The sequence below is a fragment of the Polyodon spathula genome, chromosome 59 (genome assembly GCF_017654505.1).
Source record: "Polyodon spathula isolate WHYD16114869_AA chromosome 59, ASM1765450v1, whole genome shotgun sequence".
In the NCBI taxonomy this organism is placed as follows: Eukaryota; Metazoa; Chordata; class Actinopteri; order Acipenseriformes; family Polyodontidae; genus Polyodon; species Polyodon spathula.
The window spans coordinates 24376-46875 of record NC_054592.1 but is presented as its reverse complement, the minus strand read 5'-3'; the positions used below and the strand labels follow the sequence as shown (position 1 = coordinate 46875).

The following is a 22500-nucleotide window of genomic DNA, read 5'->3' as shown; positions in this document are numbered from 1 at the left end:
TGACAGCATGCTCTACACAGTACAATTCTGCAGAAATCACTACAAGACTATCTCTCTGTAATCTGCATGTTCTTGGTTAAAAGTGGTAATTCCACAGCCTTTAACACTGAATGTTTCAACAGACAGGACAGGCAGCCACATGATTCTTTCAGCTTCACTGAGAAACCACATACTGTAGATCGCCTGAATCTCAGCTACACTTTAATAGTAATGATGCACAACAGGATTACGTACATACATATTTGGTATAATTTTTTTTAAGTGCTGAAACTGAACTATAAAAAGTAGGCTCCGGTTAACCGATCTACATAGCCTATGGTACACTGCATCACGGACTGCTCACTGGAGCAGGGATGAAAATAAGACTCCCATTGCATAGCAGTTTGATCCACTCCTAGTTTTTCTTTGAGTTTTAATAAAACACACCTGAACTTGTTACAGTACCTGTACACTGTTGCTAATCAAGCTCGTAGTTAAAACCTGGAATGCAACAGAGTCTTATTTCTATCCCTGCTGCACCCACATAAAGAATAAGCAGAAAACGCACAAGATCTACAGAAAAAGAAAAAAAGCCTACTACAGTAGAGCATTAAAGTAACTGAAGTCCTGCAACAATCTGGGTTCTGTCTCTGCAATGGAATTATTATCCCATCCCATGACTTCACTCAAACTCCTGAGGCAAGAGGAGGCTTTTCTGGGGGATATTACTCCCAACGCTCCTTTAATTGTGAGCGCAGGATTCCCCCCCCCCCCCCTCTTCAAGACGAGGTGCGGTAGTACACACACACACACTTGGTATCACATGAGGCTGAGTGCAGCACATGTCAAGAGGCAACCTGACCGCACTCTGACCCTTATAACACTTTACAAAGTTCCTACAATAAACTACTTTAGTATTAATTACTGCTTCAAACTTCTAGTTCATAAATCTGAAAAAATCCCTGTGAATAAAAAGAAAATTGCACTCATCTGGATGAAACTGCATTAAAAAAAAACGGCCATCCGTGTTAATGCTGTGGTGCTACATTAAAAATATATACATCTATATATCTATATCTATATATAGCACCAAACACAACTGTATTTGTCACAGTTAAGCCAAAACCACAAAGTTCCACTTAACCAACAGCATTTTTATATTATTTATTTATTTTTAATCGTTAAGTTTAATGGCAGTTACAAATATAATGAAGCTATTGTTACCCGGATTTTATGTATGAAAGGATGAAACATACTGTGCCAAATTAAAAGAGGGTCTGGCAAGATGATAGATGCAGCAGATATTATGGTATCTGTATACCCCCAGTAGATTCATGCTGGGATTCTGCTCATCCCTGATTACATCACTGTACACAGTAATCCCTGGGAATCTTGTTAAGCACCGCTGATCCCATTCCTGGATGACACTTGCTGTTTTGTTTAAAACCTAATAAGCACTAGCAATTGCCTTAGTATATATATATATATAAAAAAAAAAATTCTCAAATTACTTCTGTCAGAAATAACAAGTGCAGTGTTTCTGTTCTATATTTGTTACGGTACAGATAATTACAAAACAGTATCGCTGATGATTGTATAATTACTTAAGCAATAAGGCACAGTAGGGACTGGGTTGTACTTTAATATCACCACGCCATGGGAGCACTGTAAGTCATGAGGCGAAGCCATGTGGCTTCAGCCGCCTGGGAAGTGGTGATATCAGAGTACAACACAAACCTTGAAGAGCCTTTTTGCACTTATAAAATGGGCTAACAAACTAAACTGAAAATAATATATATGTATATATATATATATATACATATACATATATATATTATATATATTTACACACACATATATTTTTTTATTTAGAACAAAAAGGTTATTTTTACTAAATATCCTTCCGCCTAAAATTGAGCTAAGAAAAAATAGTTCAATTTAACTTAAAAAAAAAATAAAAAATAACCAAAAATGCATTCACTTAAAAAAAAAAAAAAAGTGATTTATAGATGTTGAATTGAACATTGAAAGTGCAGTTATTCTTAATTTGATTTGTTATACAGTTTGATTTGGTGGATAGTTTGAAACAGGCTCTTGCTACAGATTGTTAGGCCCAAGATGTGGGGAAAACAAATTCTATAGCCTTTATGTTTTTTGCATACTTGGACAGTCTCATGGCAAGGATGGGACTCGCATCAGAGCAGAGCTGGTATCTGGTTTGAGGTCGGAAGCTTCACTATTTTAGACCTATGTTCTGTGAGCACTGCAAGGGGCAGGAAACAGGAGCATCTAGGTGTTGCTTGGGTTCTTTTTTACTTTTTCCAGATGTCTTGCCTAATCCTTCCAGGAACAGAGCACATAGGCTCTCAAGTGACACACTGACAAATAAGCAGATGACCCAGGACTGAAAGGGTTAAATGGAGCCATATTGTGGGTTAGTAATAGGGTTGGGCCTGATCAGGATTTGAGTGCAACAGGTTGTGCTGTAGGCAGTGGTTTAGAGAGGACTGTGGTTTTATTAGGCCACCATGTTGTTTCGGGTTAAGCACAAACTCCTATAATGTACCCTGTGCTACTTCGAGACTGTAACTTGAGACCCATGGAGCTACAGGGAAACACAACTAAACACAGGTAAATACAGGCGGCTGCTTATTCAGGCTGCCTCTGCTATTTACTTGCAGTGCACAACAGAAAATCTGTTGCTAGTAAATATGGCTTGTGCCTCCAGGAAAAAAGTCCTTTGATTGTACAGCGGCATCCTCTGCCTTGCATGAGGATCCTAGATGCACACCCAGACCACAGGGATCTCATTCATATCCTGCATCCAAGCTGTTGGGGGTGGGGGTGGGGAAGCTCTGTTCCAGAAAGCCACGGGTGTTACACTTCGTAAGGGCTGACAGGCTCTAGTCATACTCAGGGCGCAGTCAGCGACAGAGCTATGACAGAAGCTGGCTAGACTAGAACAGATCAGATCAGTTCCAGGAGGAAATAAAAGCAGGTCTGTCATTATGGTACACTGTGACACTATGCAGTTGTACGTATTATACCAACTTGGTTTACATTAGACACTTGGTGGCATTATTATCCTTTCTGAACATCTAGAAAATACAAAACTGGCCCAGTTATGGTATCTCTTAATCCACCTCGAAGTACAAATTTAAAAACACATTCATGTCATTTTCTCAAACCCATTTCATTAGCCCTGTTTATTCTCATTTGTCTTGGCTGTCATTACCGTAACGGACATATTTTTTTCTTCTGTTTATCCTATCATCCACCTTGTATGCAAAGTATAACTCCAGTATCTCAAATCTGTAGGTTTTTATCACCAAGAAACCAAAAAAACTGTCCCAAGGTCAAATCTGTGCTATTGTAAAGAGACATATTAAGCCAGTACTTACAGTACAGTATGATAAAAGATGTGATCAAACCTTCAGAATAGTAGTATCAGTTTATATACTAAAGAATTAATAAACGGCAGAAAACCTTAACAATGGCAGATTAGGCAGCAGTTTACTCTCAAATATCATAGACCAGTCATAAAGATAAAAAATAGCTTACTTTTTTGCCTGTGGAAAACCTGACAGGCAGTAGCCTACATCACTAAAGGTGTAGTGCACTACTATCTGTAAATCGCTTACTGACATGTGAAACAGCCTAGATACCATTCTCCTCCGATCTTATGTGTAGGCTTATGTCATTCAAACATATTCCTGAGGCCTGACATCACTAAACGTTTCATCTTGATTTGAACAGAAGCCTGTGATAATAGAATGCCAAAGCCACCACTTTTCCGGGGTTTACCTCCCAGTATGCGTGTGCAAATTACTGTACACGTTTTTAGGCTGGATCTAAGCAGACAGGATGGAATCAAGACCATGTTGTATTCTGACAGCGAGTATGGATCCACTTGTGACCTTTGCAGGCCTTCACAGGTAAACTGATGAGCATGCTTATGTAGACTTTTTATTTATTTATTTATTTGCAAAAATGGCAATTTCACACAGCAACCCCTTCCCTACAAAAGGTACCCGTTTTAAAATGGGTACTGAAAGCAAGCACATACAATAGCCTTACACAGAAACAGTAATGACCACTGATCCGTTTAGCCATCCAACATTTCGTCATGTGACGTTAAGTCCAAAAGCAGCAATCAAATCTCCAATTTATACTATCACAATCCCTACCACTACCTCTCCCCGCCATCGCTCCCAAAACCAAACAGATTGTTTCCATAACATAATTTCAGGTGTGGATTTGCTGCCTGGACTAGCAGCTGCACGGGCCAGATGTAACGTCACGTGAACGTGTTTTATTTATTTTTATCAATAACATTATACTCACTCTAGCTAATGCATTAAAGAACAATAAAGGCGTTTAATCTTAATGTGTATAATATTACAAATATAAGACTATAAATACTAATAATAATAATAATAATAATAATAATACTAATAATAATAATAATAATAATAACAATAATAATAATTCACTTACCGGTCCCAGGTGCTGAATATATGAAATACATTGCCGAGGTTGAGAGCGAAAACAGGAATAAAAGAGCAATTAACGACCGTTTCGGTAATCGAAAATGAGTCCGCATTATGCAGATGAATAAAAAAAAAACAGCTCTACAGAATAAAATTAATAATTATGTAGCCTATACTATTGCTGTAAAAACTGCCCAGTAGCCACTACCGACTGATTAAGGAAGGACCCTCAGACCATATATACACAGGTATCAAAATAAAATCTTAAAATGTAAATCTTCAAACGACGGATCGTACTCCTGTAGAAACGGCAGAAGGGAATAATTTTAATAATAGCTTATTAAAATTACAACTAGAGCAGAGACGTTTCGCAGCCGTTTCTTCAGACAGATCATTGAATGAGGAAGGGAGCGTCTGCAAATATATTAAACTGTTCGATCAGGCGAGGTAGCGTCCACAAATTACACCAGGGGAATGGGAAAGGGGCCGTCTACAAATTCCTGTATCTTTACAGTATTAGTTTAGTACTGTCAGCGCCTGTACAGGTAGATTAATGAAACTGATCAGGGACAGCATGGAGAAGTCTATATACAACAGTGCCCATTCGCAAAGATGCCTTGGTATCTACAAAAATGGCTAACAATGTAATTATTGTAGATATATTTCAGAGATTTAATTTTGCCATGTAATTCATATTTCCTTGATATATTTGTTTTCATTTGTGGTTACCCAATTTATATAACCAAACACAAGTTAAATCAAAGGGCAATTGACTGTGAACTTGTACAACCCTCCTGAGCACATTTAAAACACAGAGCTTTCATTATCAACCAAGGAACACTAAATGTACTATTGCTAACCCTCAACAGAGAGAAAAACACAAATATCAATTTGAGTTAGCTGACGAAAACAACTTTTAGGTGAGATGTAAAGAGGGACACAGTCAAACAGAGTAATCCAGGTTAGGTATTATGGAGTTTGGATGCCTAGCAACAGAACGTCCTACCGTCCTAGCTTCTACCACCTACAGTTGTCTACCTTAGTTATGGTGCGGACACTAAACTCTTTATACAGGCACTATTTAAGACAAATACAGACTTAGAGAATTAGAGCATACAGTTCTGGAAGTGTATCATAGCAACCACACCCAGTAGAAAACAGTACAGCATTGACGTAATCCATCAGCAGAAAGGTCACCTGTCAAGTTTTTTTTTTTTTTTTTTTTTTTTTTTTAATGGCTGTTACAAGCAGATTTGGTTGCAATTTAAACCTTAAAGTTATCATTCCTGTTTTGAAACACGGTTCAGGATGTGTTACACAATATTTTACATTGTGTGATGGAAATAATGATATCAGTGGTTAATGATGCATGTATTGCTACTAAAATTCGTCTCTAACGCTCGCACTTTGTTTTTTATTTGTATTTAAGTTGACTTATTAAACAAAACAGTGACTTTTGGAAGCCTTTGTTTCTGCGGTACCTTGGTCTATGGATCACTGAATACATAACAAATACTGGCCGCTGGGATCTTCACAGGAAAGCCAATGATAAACCAAGATCAGATTAAAAAAAAAAAAAATTAAATAACACTGGCGAACTCAGTAGGTAAACACTCAACAGCCGACCGGAGGCACAACACTACAAATCAACCAGGAAAACTACAAATCCCAAAGACACTTGCTATACGGAGAGACTGTGTGTTGTAAATTCTTGCATCGTTGTGGCTATTTCTGTTAACCTTTATTAATTTATTTATTTACTTAATAATCGGAGGTCTCACAATAAATAAATAAAGAGAAAAACGAAAAATCTACCAAACCGTAAACACTACAATTCCCGATCACCTCTTGGGAGCATGAGAGTAACCAGGAAGTAGAGTTGTGATGTGGGTTAAAGGAGCGATCGTACAATAAACACCAATCGCAATGTACAATTATAAAGGGATATTTAAAAAATAAATACATATTTAAAAATAGCTTTAAGACATGAATATTTTAACGCGCTCGGGCACTGTATGCCGCCGTCTCTTGGTAATGACGGTGTGTATGTTTGTGTTAGTACAGGGAATTCACAGCCAGCATTCGTCTTTACACGCCATTGCTGATACTGGAAAAGAGGACCATATCCATAATAACAATAATAATATTAATAACAATAACGTGGTCCGTCTGGAGCCAGACGCCAAAGTAAAATCACCAAATACTGGACCAGAACAAACGAGCAGGTAATAATTAGATAGATACAGAAAGTGACGTGCGTAGTGCATTGTGTTTTTGTTTGTTACCGGGTTAACTGTATGTCACCGTGAGAGAAGACGGATTAACTGTCCTGACAGAGTGTCGTTTACCAGGTTAAGCACAGGGTCTAGTAGCGTTGTCTGTAATAAATGTACAACGACAGTGTTCACTGTCATTGAACCACACATCGCACTTGTTAAAATACAGGGTATATTCGTTTTTGGAAATATAATTTAGGTTATGCAAATTAGGTTATGCCAAACAGAGATGTATGTTTCTGGAGTTATGTGTAGAAATAGGCAAGGCACTTAGGAATGTATAGTTTTGCTATTTTTGTTACAAGATGGTCCCAATGATATCCAACAAATGATATATATATGTAATACCCAAGCACATTAAACTATTGGTTGGTATAGGTTAGGAAGCATGTTAAATTCGACAGTAAAATGTAAATCTTCACTACTTTATTCCATTCTACAACCGTCTTATTTTCCAATTGGTTACAGCGTGGGTTTGGGTAATATAAGAAACACAGCAAAAAGAGAAATGGAGACCTCACGATATGTTAAAGAAAACGCCTACACAAAATTCAAATATTTTCAGTGTTTTCAGACTATAACCAAGCAGGAATGTTGTTTTTTGTTCATAGTGTTTAGTCTTCTTGTATTAACCCATATTAATTTGACTTGAAACAACGATATAAACTCTTGGTAGATGGTGTTCCAAATAATGGCCTTTTGGTAGACTGTTACATTCGCCACACCGATAAATAGCTCATTTGCATTTCCCACTCGCTATTATTATTATTTTTTTTTTAAAGGGTAAATGAAACACAGGATCTGGACAATGAGACATTACACACCACTACTGTTGCCAAGGCAACAACCCGGGCACCCCCAACCCCAGCAAAGCCCATCCTGCCGGAACAGACGGGGGTGGAAGCCCAGGAGGAGGAGCAATCCAGCGGCATGACCATCTTCTTCAGCCTGCTTGTGATCGGTGAGCTGGAGAGGGAGACCTTCCAGTGCAAAATGTATTGATATGCTGGAGCCCTGCTGATTGATGCCTCAACACAAGTGCATGTTATCTCAAGCCTTGCACTATACACTAGGTGGCAAAGTGTATTTAGGACAGCATCGTGCTCTATAAACACTTGTGGTTAAGATTCGTTGGCTGAGCCCCAGCACTACATGCAGGTTTGTAGGTGCTAACTGCTAAGCTTGTCTGTTCACTGAGATGTGGTCCGCTGGAAGTGAGCCAATTACACGTTTCTCGTGGTAATTAATTCATTAAGTGCCTTCTGTGACTGTAATCAGGTACCTCTTGCCAGGGCTATTACAGGTTATTAGCTAATGTCAGCACTGTCTGGAACATCATCTTTTTGCAAAAGTTCAAATCTGTATATAGACCATGTTGAATAAAACATCTAGTACAATATAAAGTGGCTCTAGAGGCACCAAGACTAACGAGCCACCTTTCCTTTCTAACTAGTAAGTAAGTTTGTTTTTCTTTATACATGGAAATAACAGATATGCTTTCATTGATCATTTCAATGTAAAGATTTCCTGGCTTCATTTTCACCTTGGTGTAGACAATTAATCCCATCACGTCACTAAATTCATCTGAACTCCACCTGAGCGCATGGGGGAGTTGATTTTATTATTATTATTATTATTATTATTATTATTATTATTATTATATTATGTTATTGCTGACCTAAATAAGGCTGTTAGTGGCTTAGGTCCCCCATACTTTTAAAAAAAAATATAAACCTGGTAAGATCATGTGACTTTTTTATATTTCTGGATACACTACATTTTCAGTTATTATTATAATAATTTGCACACATAGGTAGCAGTATTCTTGAATAACAAATTCCATATATATTTCATAGATAGGTTTCCAGAAATGTTTGTTTGTAGATATTTACATTTGTTTTATGGTTTTTTCCAGCTGAACAGGTTGACAACTGCAGTAATACAAATGTATTCAGAACTTGCCAGCAGTGATGAACACTTTGAAAAGGAACTGGCATCACCTCAAGGGCCATATTTCAAATTAAAAATAATTCCAGTGTAACCTTTTTATAAAGAGCACTAAACAGACCATGGGATGAATTCCTAGCCCTGATGTATTTCCCCTATGCATTTACTGGCAGGCTAATGGATTTTGAATTTGGCAGCAGGAGATATTATTTGAGAATATGTTCAGAAATTCCTTACAGTTGGCGTTTAACTTGGATTCAGCTTGTAATTGGCTGCAAAGATGCACTCAATTATTATTATTATTATTTTTTTTTTATAAATCCTATACAGTCTGGTAACTGCTGCTTGTCTTGTTTTTTATATATGGTCAAGAAGCCTGAGAAAGGAAGGTTTTTCAAAAAAATGTCACTTCGCAAATGAAATTCCCAAAAAACGCAGCTTAATAAAATGGGAAACACAACATTTCCACAACAGAAATGACCAACTTAACTGTGAACATCAGCCAGCATGTTAAAACAAATGCATACCTTTTTTTTAACTATATTAATTAATAGACCATTCACTAAAACGATTTGCAAGAACAGAAACTGTGTGTTAGACAGAGTGAGTGAGAGAGTGAGTGGGCACCTTAATAATCCAGCACATAAGTTTGATACCATCCTGTGGATTTTAATTAAGAAAACAAAACCTCACACCCATATACCAAGTCTAATTAACTAGGCACTTGCACAGTAGTAGTGCAATGGATTATAAAGCACTGTCTAGTCTACTAAAGTTTACTAGTAATAATAGTTATGGTTGCATTATTAGTTGATGTACCCATAGTAATAGTAGACATGCTGTATTACAATGTATTGACACAAGCACATTTTTTAATTACTTCTGTGTCTCTGTTTCCTTTTCACACAGGTATTTGCATCATATTGGTGCATCTGCTTATTAAGTTTAAACTGAATTTCCTGCCTGAAAGCGTGGCAGTGGTCTCTCTTGGTAAGTGCATTTCTCATTTCAGTTCTCATTCAGGGTCTGCAGACACAGGAGGGGGAGGGTTCTGTCTTCTGTAACCCCTAGGGGCAGTGAAATTAAAACTGCTCCACACTTCAGCGCTCACCTTCCTACAAAGTGTTCACTTTCCCCACCTGTTTCTCCTCTGTAATTGCATTGGATCCATCTGAACAATGCAGATATTGTTACAAGGTAAATACATGTACAATAGGTTCACAGGCTACTTCCTCTTGCTAAACCTGTATGCTTCTTTTTCTGTTTACTTTTATATCAATATGATCTGAGGTATACAGATGGAAAAGTACAACATTAACAGATGAGCCATCAGTAAATGGAGACATGAATAGTATTTAAAGGAGTAAAAACTGTGCAGAATTATGTCTGGTGACAGAGTAACACATGATTAGATCTAGATCCCACGATGAATGGTATTTATATGTACACAGGGCAGTCATTAATGTATGCTAGTCATGCATCTTGTTAACACATTAATGGGCTGTGGATGCCCTTATAAAAGACTGCAATAGTAAAAACCTAGAAAAGTGTAACAAAGCATAGATAAGCACCTCACAGGGAGGCTTGGTAAAGCAGATTGAAATACATGGGAAACCATGATGAACTGCAACATGACACATTTCCAGTGGAAAATGTTTACAAGGCTGGTAACTCAAGATTTCCAGAATTTTAAAGGGCACTCCTGAGTGTAGTGGGTGCTGTTGAGATTGCTTGAACACACCTTAAAGACTTCTGTACAAAAGGGTAAAATGAGCTAGCCATACTCCAGTGCACCTGGTCAGGGATCACTGGGTACCCGCCACTCCCTTCCCCACCCCTTCTCCTTCACTCAGCTGTCATCTTTTAGAGTAGAATTAGAGTAATTCTTTCACATTGCTGCTGACGTCTGAATCCTTTCTTTTCCTCTGGGGAATCAGCCACAATAAGCACATTTGAAAACCTGGACTTATAGTTCCTCATGTCACAGCAGGCAGCTGTTTGAAATAAGTAAATAATAGAAGTCTCCAGCACTGGTACTGGGTCAGTTTCATGTGATTATAGAAAAGGATGTATGTTCATTATAATATATCAATGACAAATTGGTTCAAGCTGAAACTAATAAATTAATTCCATAAATCTTACCTGTAGTGCACTTCCGTTTGCAAATGGGCATATTTGAAAGAAACACATATCAATATAGAAAGATTTTAGTTTTAAAAGTGGCATGGTAACTAGTTTAAGGAAAGTTCTCAGTTTGCTTTCCTTAATTTCAGGTTGTCAGCTACTGTATCACTTCCTAAGTGATATCAGCTAGTTTAAGACTGGAAGTAAGGCTTGTAACACTAACCTAGTCGGGTCTCATTTGAAAATATATGTTTGCAACATTATATTTGACACCTACGACAGGGGTTAATTTGTGCCAGATCGACCAGATCCGGTACGTCTTTTGTCTGGTAGTTTGAAAGTGAACTGTATGTGGGGATATATAGACATGCAGCTACCAACAATAAGGCACGAAACCCTGATCCACAAGCACATATAACTTGATGCTACTTAAGCTACTGTAAGTCAAGGTCAGTGCATTAGGCCTAGAAACAAAAATGATATCCCTCTTCCTAATTAGAAGATCCGGTACCCTGACCTACTATATATAAGTACACAACAGTAAAGATTTATCGAGTTGTCTTGTTAGCTACAGCCACTTTGAACTTATTGAGGAACAAAATCAAGAGAGAGGGACGTAGATTTAACCTCTTACGCCCCCTGTGTCCCGCGGGCGGGACGTGGTAGTGCAATTACACATTATATTTAAAAAAAATCATCTAATATTACAAAAGCAAAACAGCAAAAAAAACTGACCCAATATCAGAAACGTTGTTTTCCTACCGTCAAACAGCGAAGGAATTATCCGAATTCGCCATTTCACCGTTGAGATATTCCCTTCGCAATGTGTCTAGTACCTTATGGTTCAAAAACAACTCCGATCGACTAGCTGTGCGTTTTGCTGCTCTGGCCTTGCATGTATCTGTTGATGGTGAAGTCTCGTGATCACGTAGTAGGGGAGGTCACAAGCTGTCCATTCATACCTTGACTTTGTTTGTAGATTAATCCATTGAAGAGTAATCGATGCGCGTATGTAAACAAGACACATTTGCAAATGAGAGCGCAGTGTTACGCACGTAGGATCAAGGTTTCTTACCGTTTTCTGATCATTTTTCAATTTGTAAAATGTATAAAATCCAACGAAATGGCGAGCAGTGTTCCAAAGCATCCCAAAAGAATTCGATTCAGTCTTTTTGAAGTTTTGGAGGAGATGGATAATAGTGAAAGTGATGGCGAAAATGACTTTCTGGGTTGGAGAGCGCTGATTCAGTGTCTGTGAAGCAGCATTTGAAGATGGATTGGAGCCTCTTCAGGATTTGTAAGTGTAATGGATCCACACTACATTTATTATTATTATTATTATTATTATTATTATTATTATGCATAATTTTCAATATGCATTTTTACTGTAAATGTTATTAGAAAATGCAACCATTTGACTCTCAAGGGGCACATAGAAATAACATTTTTTAAAATAATTTTTATTGCATAGTAAAGAGCAACACCATGTCTCATCTGTGCTGTGCTGCTGTATACGGTCCCTGATCTTTACGATGCAATACAAGTTGCAAGAAGTAATTGTTGCTTCCCGGCCGTCTTTATTATTTTCTCATTGATGTTCATTGATTTAGATTATTGCATGGGAGTGTTTAGCAAACTTTTTTATATTTCACCTAGAGACAGTGTAGGTTTCTTAGCCTTTCAAGATAAGCTGTCTGCCTGCTCCAACAATCACTCACTCAGTTCCTTTGTTTGCCACATGTCAATCAAAGTAAAGATGAAAGGAACTGAGGTGTTTTCAGTCTGGCAGCCTGATTTAGAGCAGCAAAGGTGTCTGCAATCTTATTATTATTATTATTATTATTATTATTATTATTATTATTATTATTATAGACATTTAGCAGACGCCTTTATCCAGTAATCAACATATGTTCACCTGTCAGCAGTGCTTGAATGAGTGTAACCACTTTATTTTGGGAAAAAAAAAATCTCATTATTTTGGTTCTTGACATTTACATACTTTCAAGCAAGTGAGTAACAAAAATACAGTCAGGTACTGAAAATTCAGAGCTACAAAAAAGCCTCAGTAGCAACATTCCCCTTCACAAACACAGTTATGTGAGAGCAATGTGCCTGACAGTTGTGGCATATGAACTGAGAGTATCTGTCATGCATAATCATCATGGATACATTTCGGGCACCCTAAAGCTCTCCAAAAAGGCCACCTTTTGAATGAAATATTGGACAAATAAGTAAAAAAGAGGATTACAAAATCTAATTCATGTGGCAATGTATAGCATGTGAGGTGCCAGAAGGTAACCTCCCTTTTAGATCTTGCTCAAGAAACTAGTGTATGACTGGCCATAAAGATTTACACAATATTCATTTTTGTAGAGATTTGGGGATCCTTGGGCCTAGCTTTGTAAAAACTCATGAAGAATTTGATCCCTTTATTCAATCAAATTTTTATCCAGTGTAGTAGACATGTTGGGGAAGCACTGGAAAAAAATCTGGCTCTTTTCATGTGCTACAAGGTGAAAAAATGATGATAGAATATAAACAAATGAAAAGTGTTTCTTGTTTTTTATTTTTTTTTTTCTGGATATCTCCTTCCAGTGTGGTACTGAGTAAGACATATCAAATCTGTGTTTTAGTCCTAATGGCCAGGGGGTTACCTTGAATTCAAGCCCTGAAGCATGCCTGTGCTGTCTATACTTTGGAAGATAATGTGATTTATTTATGGCCATAGCCCTCCAGGCAGAAATTGCCTGTGGGAGGCTGGGGGTTTAAGAGGTTAACAGAGATCGTATACACACTGTGCCTATCACCTTGACAATCACATACACATTTATGTTTTTGGGGTTTTTTTGTCTTTTGAATTCTAGGTATCCTGATGGGGGCATTCATAAAAATAATAGAATTTCAAGAGCTGGCAAACTGGAAGGTAAGATTGAAAGTTTTGAAACCTAAGCTTCTAAATGCAGATAGTTGGTCAACAGTCATAGAATCTAACTCCTGTTTGTGGCTGTCTACTACTCATCTGTCAGCCTCAACATTTCCTAGCCTTAGTCAAAGGATGTGTCTCGGAAACTATTGCACACACATACCACAGAGTTCATTTAAACAGGGTCGTGTCATTATAGCGGAAACTTCAGTTAACAGTCTTGAGGGTGGGAGTTACTTTTATTGTCCTACTGAAAGGTTTTTAAAAAGTCCCATACTGTTTGAAAGAAGTACAATGTCATTAAATCAGCCTTCTGAGTTGCATTGTACAGTTTTGTAACGTGTGTCAGTCATATTTTCCATTCACAAAAGATAATGCAGATTATTGTGGTGTAACGACCTTGACTAAAACGATAGAAAACCTCTGTGTTTCTAAAAGAGCAATTGCAATATTATACCATGCAAAAGCACAATAGTCTGAAACAGACATTAGTGAAAGAATCACTAAATAAATAAAAGAAACAGCAAAAAAAACAGACAACGTTTTTTAATGCTGACATTTGCATTGCAATAACCAGAGGGATTGGTGGAAGGATTATCTTTCTTTCTTAGCCTAAACCAGGTTTACTGGTAATGGTGTGTCACAGGAAGGCAGCTGCTCATAGTGGTAAGAGCACTAAACGTGTGCAAACTATGAGCAACAGGAATCCACATGGGCAGTGAGTCATTTGCATGGATTTTTGTTGGCATGACTTATATTCTGGTTATTTTTATCTTAGGGAAAGTATTTTAAAAATGTAGTGCCAGATACAGGTTTTCTTTTTTTTTAAGTTAGCATTTCTTCTAAAATCTGTTTAATACAAACACTATTTGGGGTAGTGAGCCAGGGTGGTCAATGTATTGAATGGATGTCTCTATGCCAGTTGAGTTGTTTTGTTGTCATCGCCTTGGGTTGGGGTGATGTTGATGGGAGCTGTCAGTGAAGTCTGCACTCTCTAGGACCTGTCTGGTAAAGCGTTCTGTAGAGAGCACTGCCAAATGAGATGAGTAAGGGAGAGCAGCGAGGGCTGACTGGTTAACCTGATCTGATGCAGTAATGTGCTTGAGTAGCTCTGGGATCAGCATTTCAGGATGTCAGAGACTAGCAAAGAGAACCAGTTCAGATTGAAGTAAATGTATGAATATTCAAAATAAGATTTAAACTGATGTATTAAAAACGCTAATGCAGTAGAAAATGCCTAATGAATTATCTAGACGTATCAGAGAAACACTCTTGACCCCTCTTTGAAAGTAGTTGTGGTTCACAGGAGCTTTTGTAGAAGCTTTGAAATTTTGTGTTATACTTAGACAAGAACAGATGTTAATTTAGCTTTGTTGATATGGACACTTGTGTTCATTCCAGAGCACATTTATTGTGTTTATTTAACTATGTCACTTTTTACTTTCAAGATTTTTGACAACTAATCATAGTGCCATGAAAGTAAATAAGCGTTGTCCTCTGTCCTGCTGTAGGAGGAAGAGATGTTTCGACCAAACATGTTCTTTCTTCTGTTGCTGCCTCCAATAATATTTGAATCTGGGTATTCACTTCACAAGGTAAGGCGTGTTCTTACCATACTTGTTATTGTTATTTGGTGTTTGGAAAGTAATGCGCAAGGATAACACTATTGAATAGACATGCTCATCATTGTGGCCCCAGATCCATGGGACTGACATGCCCATCACTGTGACCCCAGATCCATGGGACTGTGTGACAATGTGCCTCGCCCCTGTGTGTATTTGTGTGTTATATGTTGCGTGTGGTGTGTTGATGTCGGTGTATAGTCATTGGTACACGGAATATAAATGGGTCTGTGTAACACAAGGGATTTAAAATGTATATTTGTATTTAGGCACAAGGATTGCACATCACTGCACGTGCAGATTAAAAAGTATATAGAGTGTGGACATGGGAGTGCACTGATTTAATTCACGTGCAGTTGTACCAAGATTCCAATTGAACGATTGATTAGCAATCGAGTCTTGGTACAGCTGCATAAAAGCATGCATGTTTCACTCACTCTGAGTTGTGTGTTTGGTGAGCGTTGAACTGGTGTGGAGAAGGAGAGTAAAACAAAGTAAAGTAAAAGAAATTAAATAGAACTGTTTTGACTCACCGTGTTTGTCTGTGAGTCCACTGTTTGTTTAAGTGTTAGTCTGTTTTGTTTGTCTGTTGGTTATTTTGGCATCAAGTGCCGTGTGCAGTTTTTTTGTTTAAATCTTTTATTTGTTTTGCAATAAACTGACGCAAGCAAGCTCATTCACCATATCACGCACAGTGGTGTGTGCTTTCTTCTGGTCTTACGTCACCACTGAAGCCAGCCTGTCACAGACTGACATGCCAATCACTGTGGCCCCAGATCCATGGGGCTGTAACGGGATTATGCTTGTTTTCAGGGTAACTTCTTCCAGAACATTGGCTCCATCACCCTCTTCGCTGTGTTTGGTACAGTCATTTCAGCTTTCATTGTGGGAGGAGGCATTTACTTCCTGGGCCAGGTGAGGTTGTCACGCTTCCCTTGTGAGGGGAGCGGATATGAAATTGTGGTTCTGCCAACATTTTGAATGAGCCCCAATATCTCCAGAAGGGAACAATGGATTTCATTCAAACGTTGGTGAATAATGTGCCTCTGTCATCGGTCTCCCTTATTCAGTCAGTTGCAATAAGATATAGGATTGCCTCCTGTTGAGTCGCTAAACAAATAGTTAACTGTAGCTGATAAGGTCAAAACAGCACATTGTTATCATACATTCAGGAAATGCTCTGCTTTAAAATGTGTGTACTTTTTTAGACAAATATTTCTGTATATTTGTATAAAATAAATCTGTACCTTTTAATTGTCTTTTTGTTTTTTTAGGCAGATGTTATCTACAAGTTGACAATGACTGAGAGGTAAGAACATGCAATCTCTAAAATACCTCTAGATCTGAAAGGAGGCCTCAGCTTTTTTGCAAAGCATGCACGCTACCCTTTATTCTTGTGCAAAGGAGATTAAGTTTCTAGTGTGACCTTTAAAGAGACCTGCAGTTCTTTTATTTTTTTCTTTTCTTTAATTACAGCTCTTTGATACTCTCATCAATATCCATTGTGTTGAAATCATTAAAACACAACCTTAGAAAGGATCCATACTTTGAAATTGTTGGAGGTGTGATTGCATTTTTGTTTTCTGCTCTGTGGCTGTTTTCAATTTGATAGAACCTCCCTCTTTCCCTGTCGCTCCTCCCAGCTTTGCATTTGGATCTCTGATCTCTGCAGTAGACCCTGTGGCCACCATCGCCATCTTTAATGCCCTGAATGTCAACCCAGTCCTCAACATGCTGGTGTTTGGAGAGAGCATCCTGAACGACGCTGTCTCTATCGTGCTCACCAAGTAAGAACTGCTGTCTCAACTTCCACCATCTCCACCTGTTTCTGCATACAAAGCCATTCACTGCGGTCCATGTCTTCTCCATTTAAAAAAAACAAAAACAAAAACAAAAACAAAACAAACACTACAAGCAGTCATTCACTAAGCAGAACCAGAAGGATCTGCCTTACAACTTTTGTCCTTTTAAACTGGTCAAAATGTGTGCTGTGGTACAATCCCACTCTGTTATAGTGCTGATGGAATACGCATTTAAAGACAGTGCTGAAAATAGCATGTTCAAAATGTAGGTCTATATGAAAATGCTTTTTTTTTCCCGGATGTACAGACAAGGTTTTTTCCTTTTCTATCTACACAGCTGAAAAAAGGTGCTTTTCCCCAAAAAATTCCTCAAATAAATTAATTGGCTGCAGAGCCATACTTGGAAATTAAGCACATGATCTGGAAACAAAACAACATTACAATGGCACATGACACCAATCCCTTTTCTTTTAGGAATCACAATGCGAAGCTTGCAACAGAAAGATATACCGTTTCCCAGAAAGCAAGGGCAGCATTGAGCCAGGTTTTTCTTACTGCAAAACTGCTTCAGGCATCTTTGGATCATGCTGTTTTTTGAGAGAATCCCACCTTAAGCACATCTCTGCTTGTGTCCTGCTTTTTGAAAGAACAAAGCGCTTGTATAGAAAATGCTTTGAACTTCTATGGTATTTTGTGGTAATTGAAAGAACACCCGTTTCATGTTTTCCTTCTACTTTTATGTTATATTGATTTTAATATTGCATGATTCCTAAACTCGGGTGTGTGATAAGAACATTAAAGACACTGAGGAAGATTTCTAGTTGATGAGTTTGATCTGTTTATAGATTTATAGATATTTAATAAGAAAACTGTGTTAAACCTGGAATGAAATGGCAGCGTAAATTAGTGCTGCACAAACAGATTATTCGATATTTCTGATTGAGCTATCCACAGAATCAGGTACTGACAATCAGGTGAGGGTCATTGGTGGTGTTTGGGCTAATTCACCGTTCAGAGTAAAAGCAGTGAAAGAACAACACCCAGTCAACACCAATGTGGATAGCTTGAGCCAAATGATCGGTTTATGCAGCACTGGTGTTAATGCCAGTCATAAGTGTCACGTAATGCTTTTATCTACCTCGTTTTTTAACCCGTCTCCCTTCATCCCTCCACAACCTCCTCTCCAGCACGGCGGAGGGTCTGACTCGCTCTGAGAGCTCGGACTTCAGTGGCTGGCAGACATTCCTGCAGGCCCTCGGCTACTTCCTCAAGATGTTCTTCGGCTCAGCTGCTCTAGGCACCCTCACCGGCCTCATTTCAGCTCTCGTATCCTTTGTTTTAGGGAACAAATTGCCCATGTGTGGTGGTCCTGACACCTGTGAAAGCACAGCTGTGTGTGCACCTGTAGCACAGTTTCACTGTTGCAGGATGGCATTAGTTTAAAAAAAAAAAAAAAGACTCCAAACCACATGGAGGAGAGAGCTTTTCTAAATATTTTGCAAAGTACAAAATTGTATATAAATGTATTTAATGAATAAATCAACTGCACAGTGATAAAGGTGCAGGAAAAATGGTTGTAATAGGAGCATGTATTTTAATATCTACCGAGACGTTTCCAATAATGATATGCATATGAAGACACAGAAACGGCCAGCTTGTAGATTCCCTAACCACGCTCCGCCAGGCTCTGAAACACTTTGACCTGAGGAAGACGCCCTCTCTGGAGTTTGGTTTGATGATTATCTTTGCCTACTTGCCCTATGGGCTTGCTGAGGGAATCAAACTGTCTGGCAAGATCTGTTTTTTTCTTTATTTCTCATCTTTCAGTGTCACACCTGCTGTGTTATATTCTCCAGGTCCAGCGAGCTGCATTGCTGTATTCCAATATCTGTCTCTCTCTCTCCCTCTCTCTCCCTCTCCAGGTATCATGTCTATCCTGTTCTCTGGGATTGTGATGTCTCATTACACTCACCACAACCTGTCTCCCGTCACACAGATCCTTATGCAGCAGACCCTGCGTACCGTTGCATTTATGTGTGGTGGGTGCTGCTCTTACACCCTGTGATACTTGACCACGGAAGTAAACTTTTAAAAATAGATAAAATAGATACATAAGTAGGACACTTAACATGTTACAGTTATACACAGTGACTGAAGGGGATATAAAACAAGGTGGTTCAGATCACTGAAGCTATTTCCTTTTCCTTCATTCCTGACCACAACTAAGGTCTGAGTCTGTAAAGCGTGGCACTAATAGACTCTGTTTAGTGCTTTATTTAACAAGGTCTTTTTTGTGAAGCTAAGACTTGTCAGCCACTCAGAAAGACCTGGTCTCACCCTGAATACAATACCTGCTGTGAAACAACCATTCACCACAGAGCATTCCCTTTGCATGTGGGGGCCCCCCCCCCGATAGCTACCCTTAGCATCCTCTAGCTGGTAATGCATACTCCCAAATGAAATATTTAAAAAAACTTTTACTTTGAAATAAATGACAGTTAGCTTTAAGGGCATCTGAGCTAGGATAATGACAGCTGTGATTGGCTCAGAAGGTTTGTAATTTAAAATCTGTGTATAACTACTTCATCTCCTCTTGCAGTAGTGTTTCAAGGAAGATCATTCTAAATACCTTTCTTAATAATACTGTACTTTAAATATTAAATATATACCTTTTGTATTTCAAACTTCTGGGTGTCTGTTTTGATATTCTTTAGCTGCTACACTTGTATGTTTGTTCATAAATGGCAGGAGTGGGTATAATTTGATAGGTATTATTTATGTTGTTTTTATTAATGACTGCCTTTAACCTTTACAGAGACCTGCGTCTTCGCCTTTTTGGGTTTGTCCATATTCAGCTTCCCTCACAAGTTCGAGATCTCTTTTGTGATCTGGTGCATAGTAAGTGTTCTTGAGTTTAAAAAACAGAACTGCAATTGCAGTCATGGTGTCTTCGGTAACAGAAAATGCATACGGTTATATGGCACGGCAATCACACTTGATAATTCACTACATTCCTATAATTTTCAACCAAATGAATTGGTCCAAACTTAAAAGATAGGGATCTTGAACTAAAATGTTTATATATGTTTTCAAGGTGTTGACACTACAGGTGTTATACTAGCGATAGCTCTGCTTGATAAAGTAATCAAATACGGCGTGCCATAACAAATTCACCCAATCTGACAGCAAGATGCCAACCCCACATGTATTTGCACATTCTTTAAACTGGGAAATTTTCTCAGCATTTAATAAGGGAGACTGAACAATCCAGGCTATGATACTGAGCGGTATTAACGGCCCTCTCTCTGCAGGTGCTGGTGTTACTGGGGCGTGCAGTGAATATCTTCCCCCTTTCTTTCCTCATCAACATCTTCAGGGATCACAAGATCACACCCAAGATGATGTTCATCATGTGGTTCAGTGGTAAGGGTTTGGCACAGTTTAAAGTGTGGTATATACAGTATGCCTTTTGATTCTAAATCTAGCATTATACATATCAATGGAAAGGGTGGACATGTAGGATAAAAAGACAAACAAGCTAGAAATGGATGAAGACTTTAAATATTGCATATTTGAACTATGCCCATTCTTCAGGTTTTGATCCCCTTGACTGTAGTTGCATTGTACACCCCCCAGGTTTGCGGGGTGCAATCCCTTATGCCCTGAGCCTCCACTTGAGTCTGGAGCCCATTGAGAAGCGACAGCTGATCGGCACAACCACCATTGTCATCGTGCTGTTCACCATCCTGCTGCTAGGGGGCAGCACCATGCCCCTCATCCGCCTGATTGACATCGAGGACAGCAAGAGCTCTCGCAAAAACAAGAAGGACATCAACCTGAGCAAGACGGAGAAAATGGTAAGCAGCCACTGATGATAAACCTCAGCAGCTTCGCTAGGCTCTGGAGTAACCACTTAACAATTCCAGGACCGGAGATGCGCTGTTACAGTGGTTCGAGAATGCTGTACTTCATTTGGTCAGAACATGCGCATTTTCCAGAGGTTCTGAATGTTTAGGTGAGGGTAATTTGTGGTGCCCTGCGTTGGTAGTCAGTGAGTAACAGGACCTTGTGTCTGGTTGCCAGGGCAACACGATCGAGTCGGAGCACTTGTCAGAGCTGACGGAGGAGGAGTATGATGCTCAGTTTATCCAGCAGCATGATCTGAAGGGCTTCATGTGGCTCGATGCCAAGTACCTGAACCCTTTCTTCACTCGTCGGCTGACGCAGGAGGTGAGCGTCCCAGCCAGCTGTCTATCTCTCTTACATATGTACATGGGACATGCCGCGGGGCTGTTCAGGATAGATAAGGGACCGCAGACAGCTACCATAGCTAAGCTCTTTCCTGATTTTACACAGACCGAAGGCAATGTTTGGTTATGGGGCGGTCATGTTTCTGATATTGTTTTATACAATTTACACACTGGTTGCTGGCATATTTGCTGCAAACAATGGTTTTTGTTGTAGTCTGGTTATGCAAAAATCGGTTTAAATACAGGTCACATTTTTTTTATTGACTTTGCCTGTTTGACTTAAAGGGTGGTGCGGGGAGTGGCCCTGAAAAGACATTCATTTTGTGTTCTAAAGTAGTTGGCACCAAACATGTATCAATCAGTCACGTACACCACAGAGATGTGAAGCGCTTCATATATTTGAACACATTTTGTTAGGTTTTTTCTTTTATTGCTTCCCCACACAGAGATGACTGTCACAACACCAATGTTGTTTCTCTTAGCTGGCCTGTTCTAGTTCTATACCACTCATTTGATATTTGAATCCCAAATTAAGACATTGAAAGAAAACATCTGATCTTGACTGTTGTAACAGCTCTGTCTGTCTCCAGGACCTACTCCACGGGCGAATCCAGATGAAGACTCTGACTAACAAGTGGTATGAGGAGGTGAGGCAAGGGCCGTCCGGCTCAGAGGACGAGGATGAGGAGACTGAACTGCTGTGAGCTGGACACTATGCTGCCTGGGACATGCAGGCAGAAAATGACTGTGAAACGCATTGCTGAAATACAGGCCGTGTCAAAGCAATAGGGGTGAAGCAGTTCAAGTGGGCTGATAAAGTTTCAACAAGATTGTGTTCACAAGATGCGCAATGGAGTTCACTTTTTATAGGCCTGGTAAAATAAATCACTTTTTTTTCTTCTCAGTTAGGTGATGCTTGATTCTCTGCCAGTCCTTAATTGACTGCTGGAGTGTGGGGGTGTAATTGCGAGAAAGCAAGATGGATTAATAGGAATCTCTTACTTTTTGGTGCCAGTAAGACGAGCTGCTAAGACTTGCCATTTTTAGTGTATTAGTTAAATCATTTTTCATGTCAGCGCTTTGGGAT

At 38.9% G+C, this 22500-nt stretch overlaps 1 protein-coding gene across 3 annotated transcripts; it reads left to right on the top strand.

Moving 5' to 3' along the window:
- Positions 1–5743: 5743 nt before the first annotated feature.
- Positions 5744–22287, top strand: LOC121307833 (sodium/hydrogen exchanger 8). Of its 3 annotated transcripts, XM_041240119.1 has the most exons (16): positions 5750–6694; positions 7528–7706; positions 9602–9682; positions 13681–13739; positions 15251–15334; positions 16175–16276; positions 16636–16670; positions 17005–17148; positions 18351–18489; positions 18848–18953; positions 19086–19202; positions 19979–20061; positions 20475–20586; positions 20800–21020; positions 21247–21393; positions 22004–22287. In XM_041240119.1, exons 1-16 carry the CDS (start codon positions 6456–6458, stop codon positions 22115–22117), a joined length of 1962 nt encoding a protein of 653 aa, XP_041096053.1. In that variant the 5' UTR covers positions 5750–6455; the 3' UTR covers positions 22118–22287. The 3 variants fall into 3 exon arrangements, with proteins under 3 accessions (XP_041096054.1, XP_041096052.1, XP_041096053.1); XM_041240118.1 differs by having other exon boundaries at positions 5747–6694; positions 18848–19202; XM_041240120.1 differs by lacking the exon at positions 21247–21393 and having other exon boundaries at positions 5744–6694; positions 18848–19202.
- Positions 22288–22500: the final 213 nt, after the last annotated feature.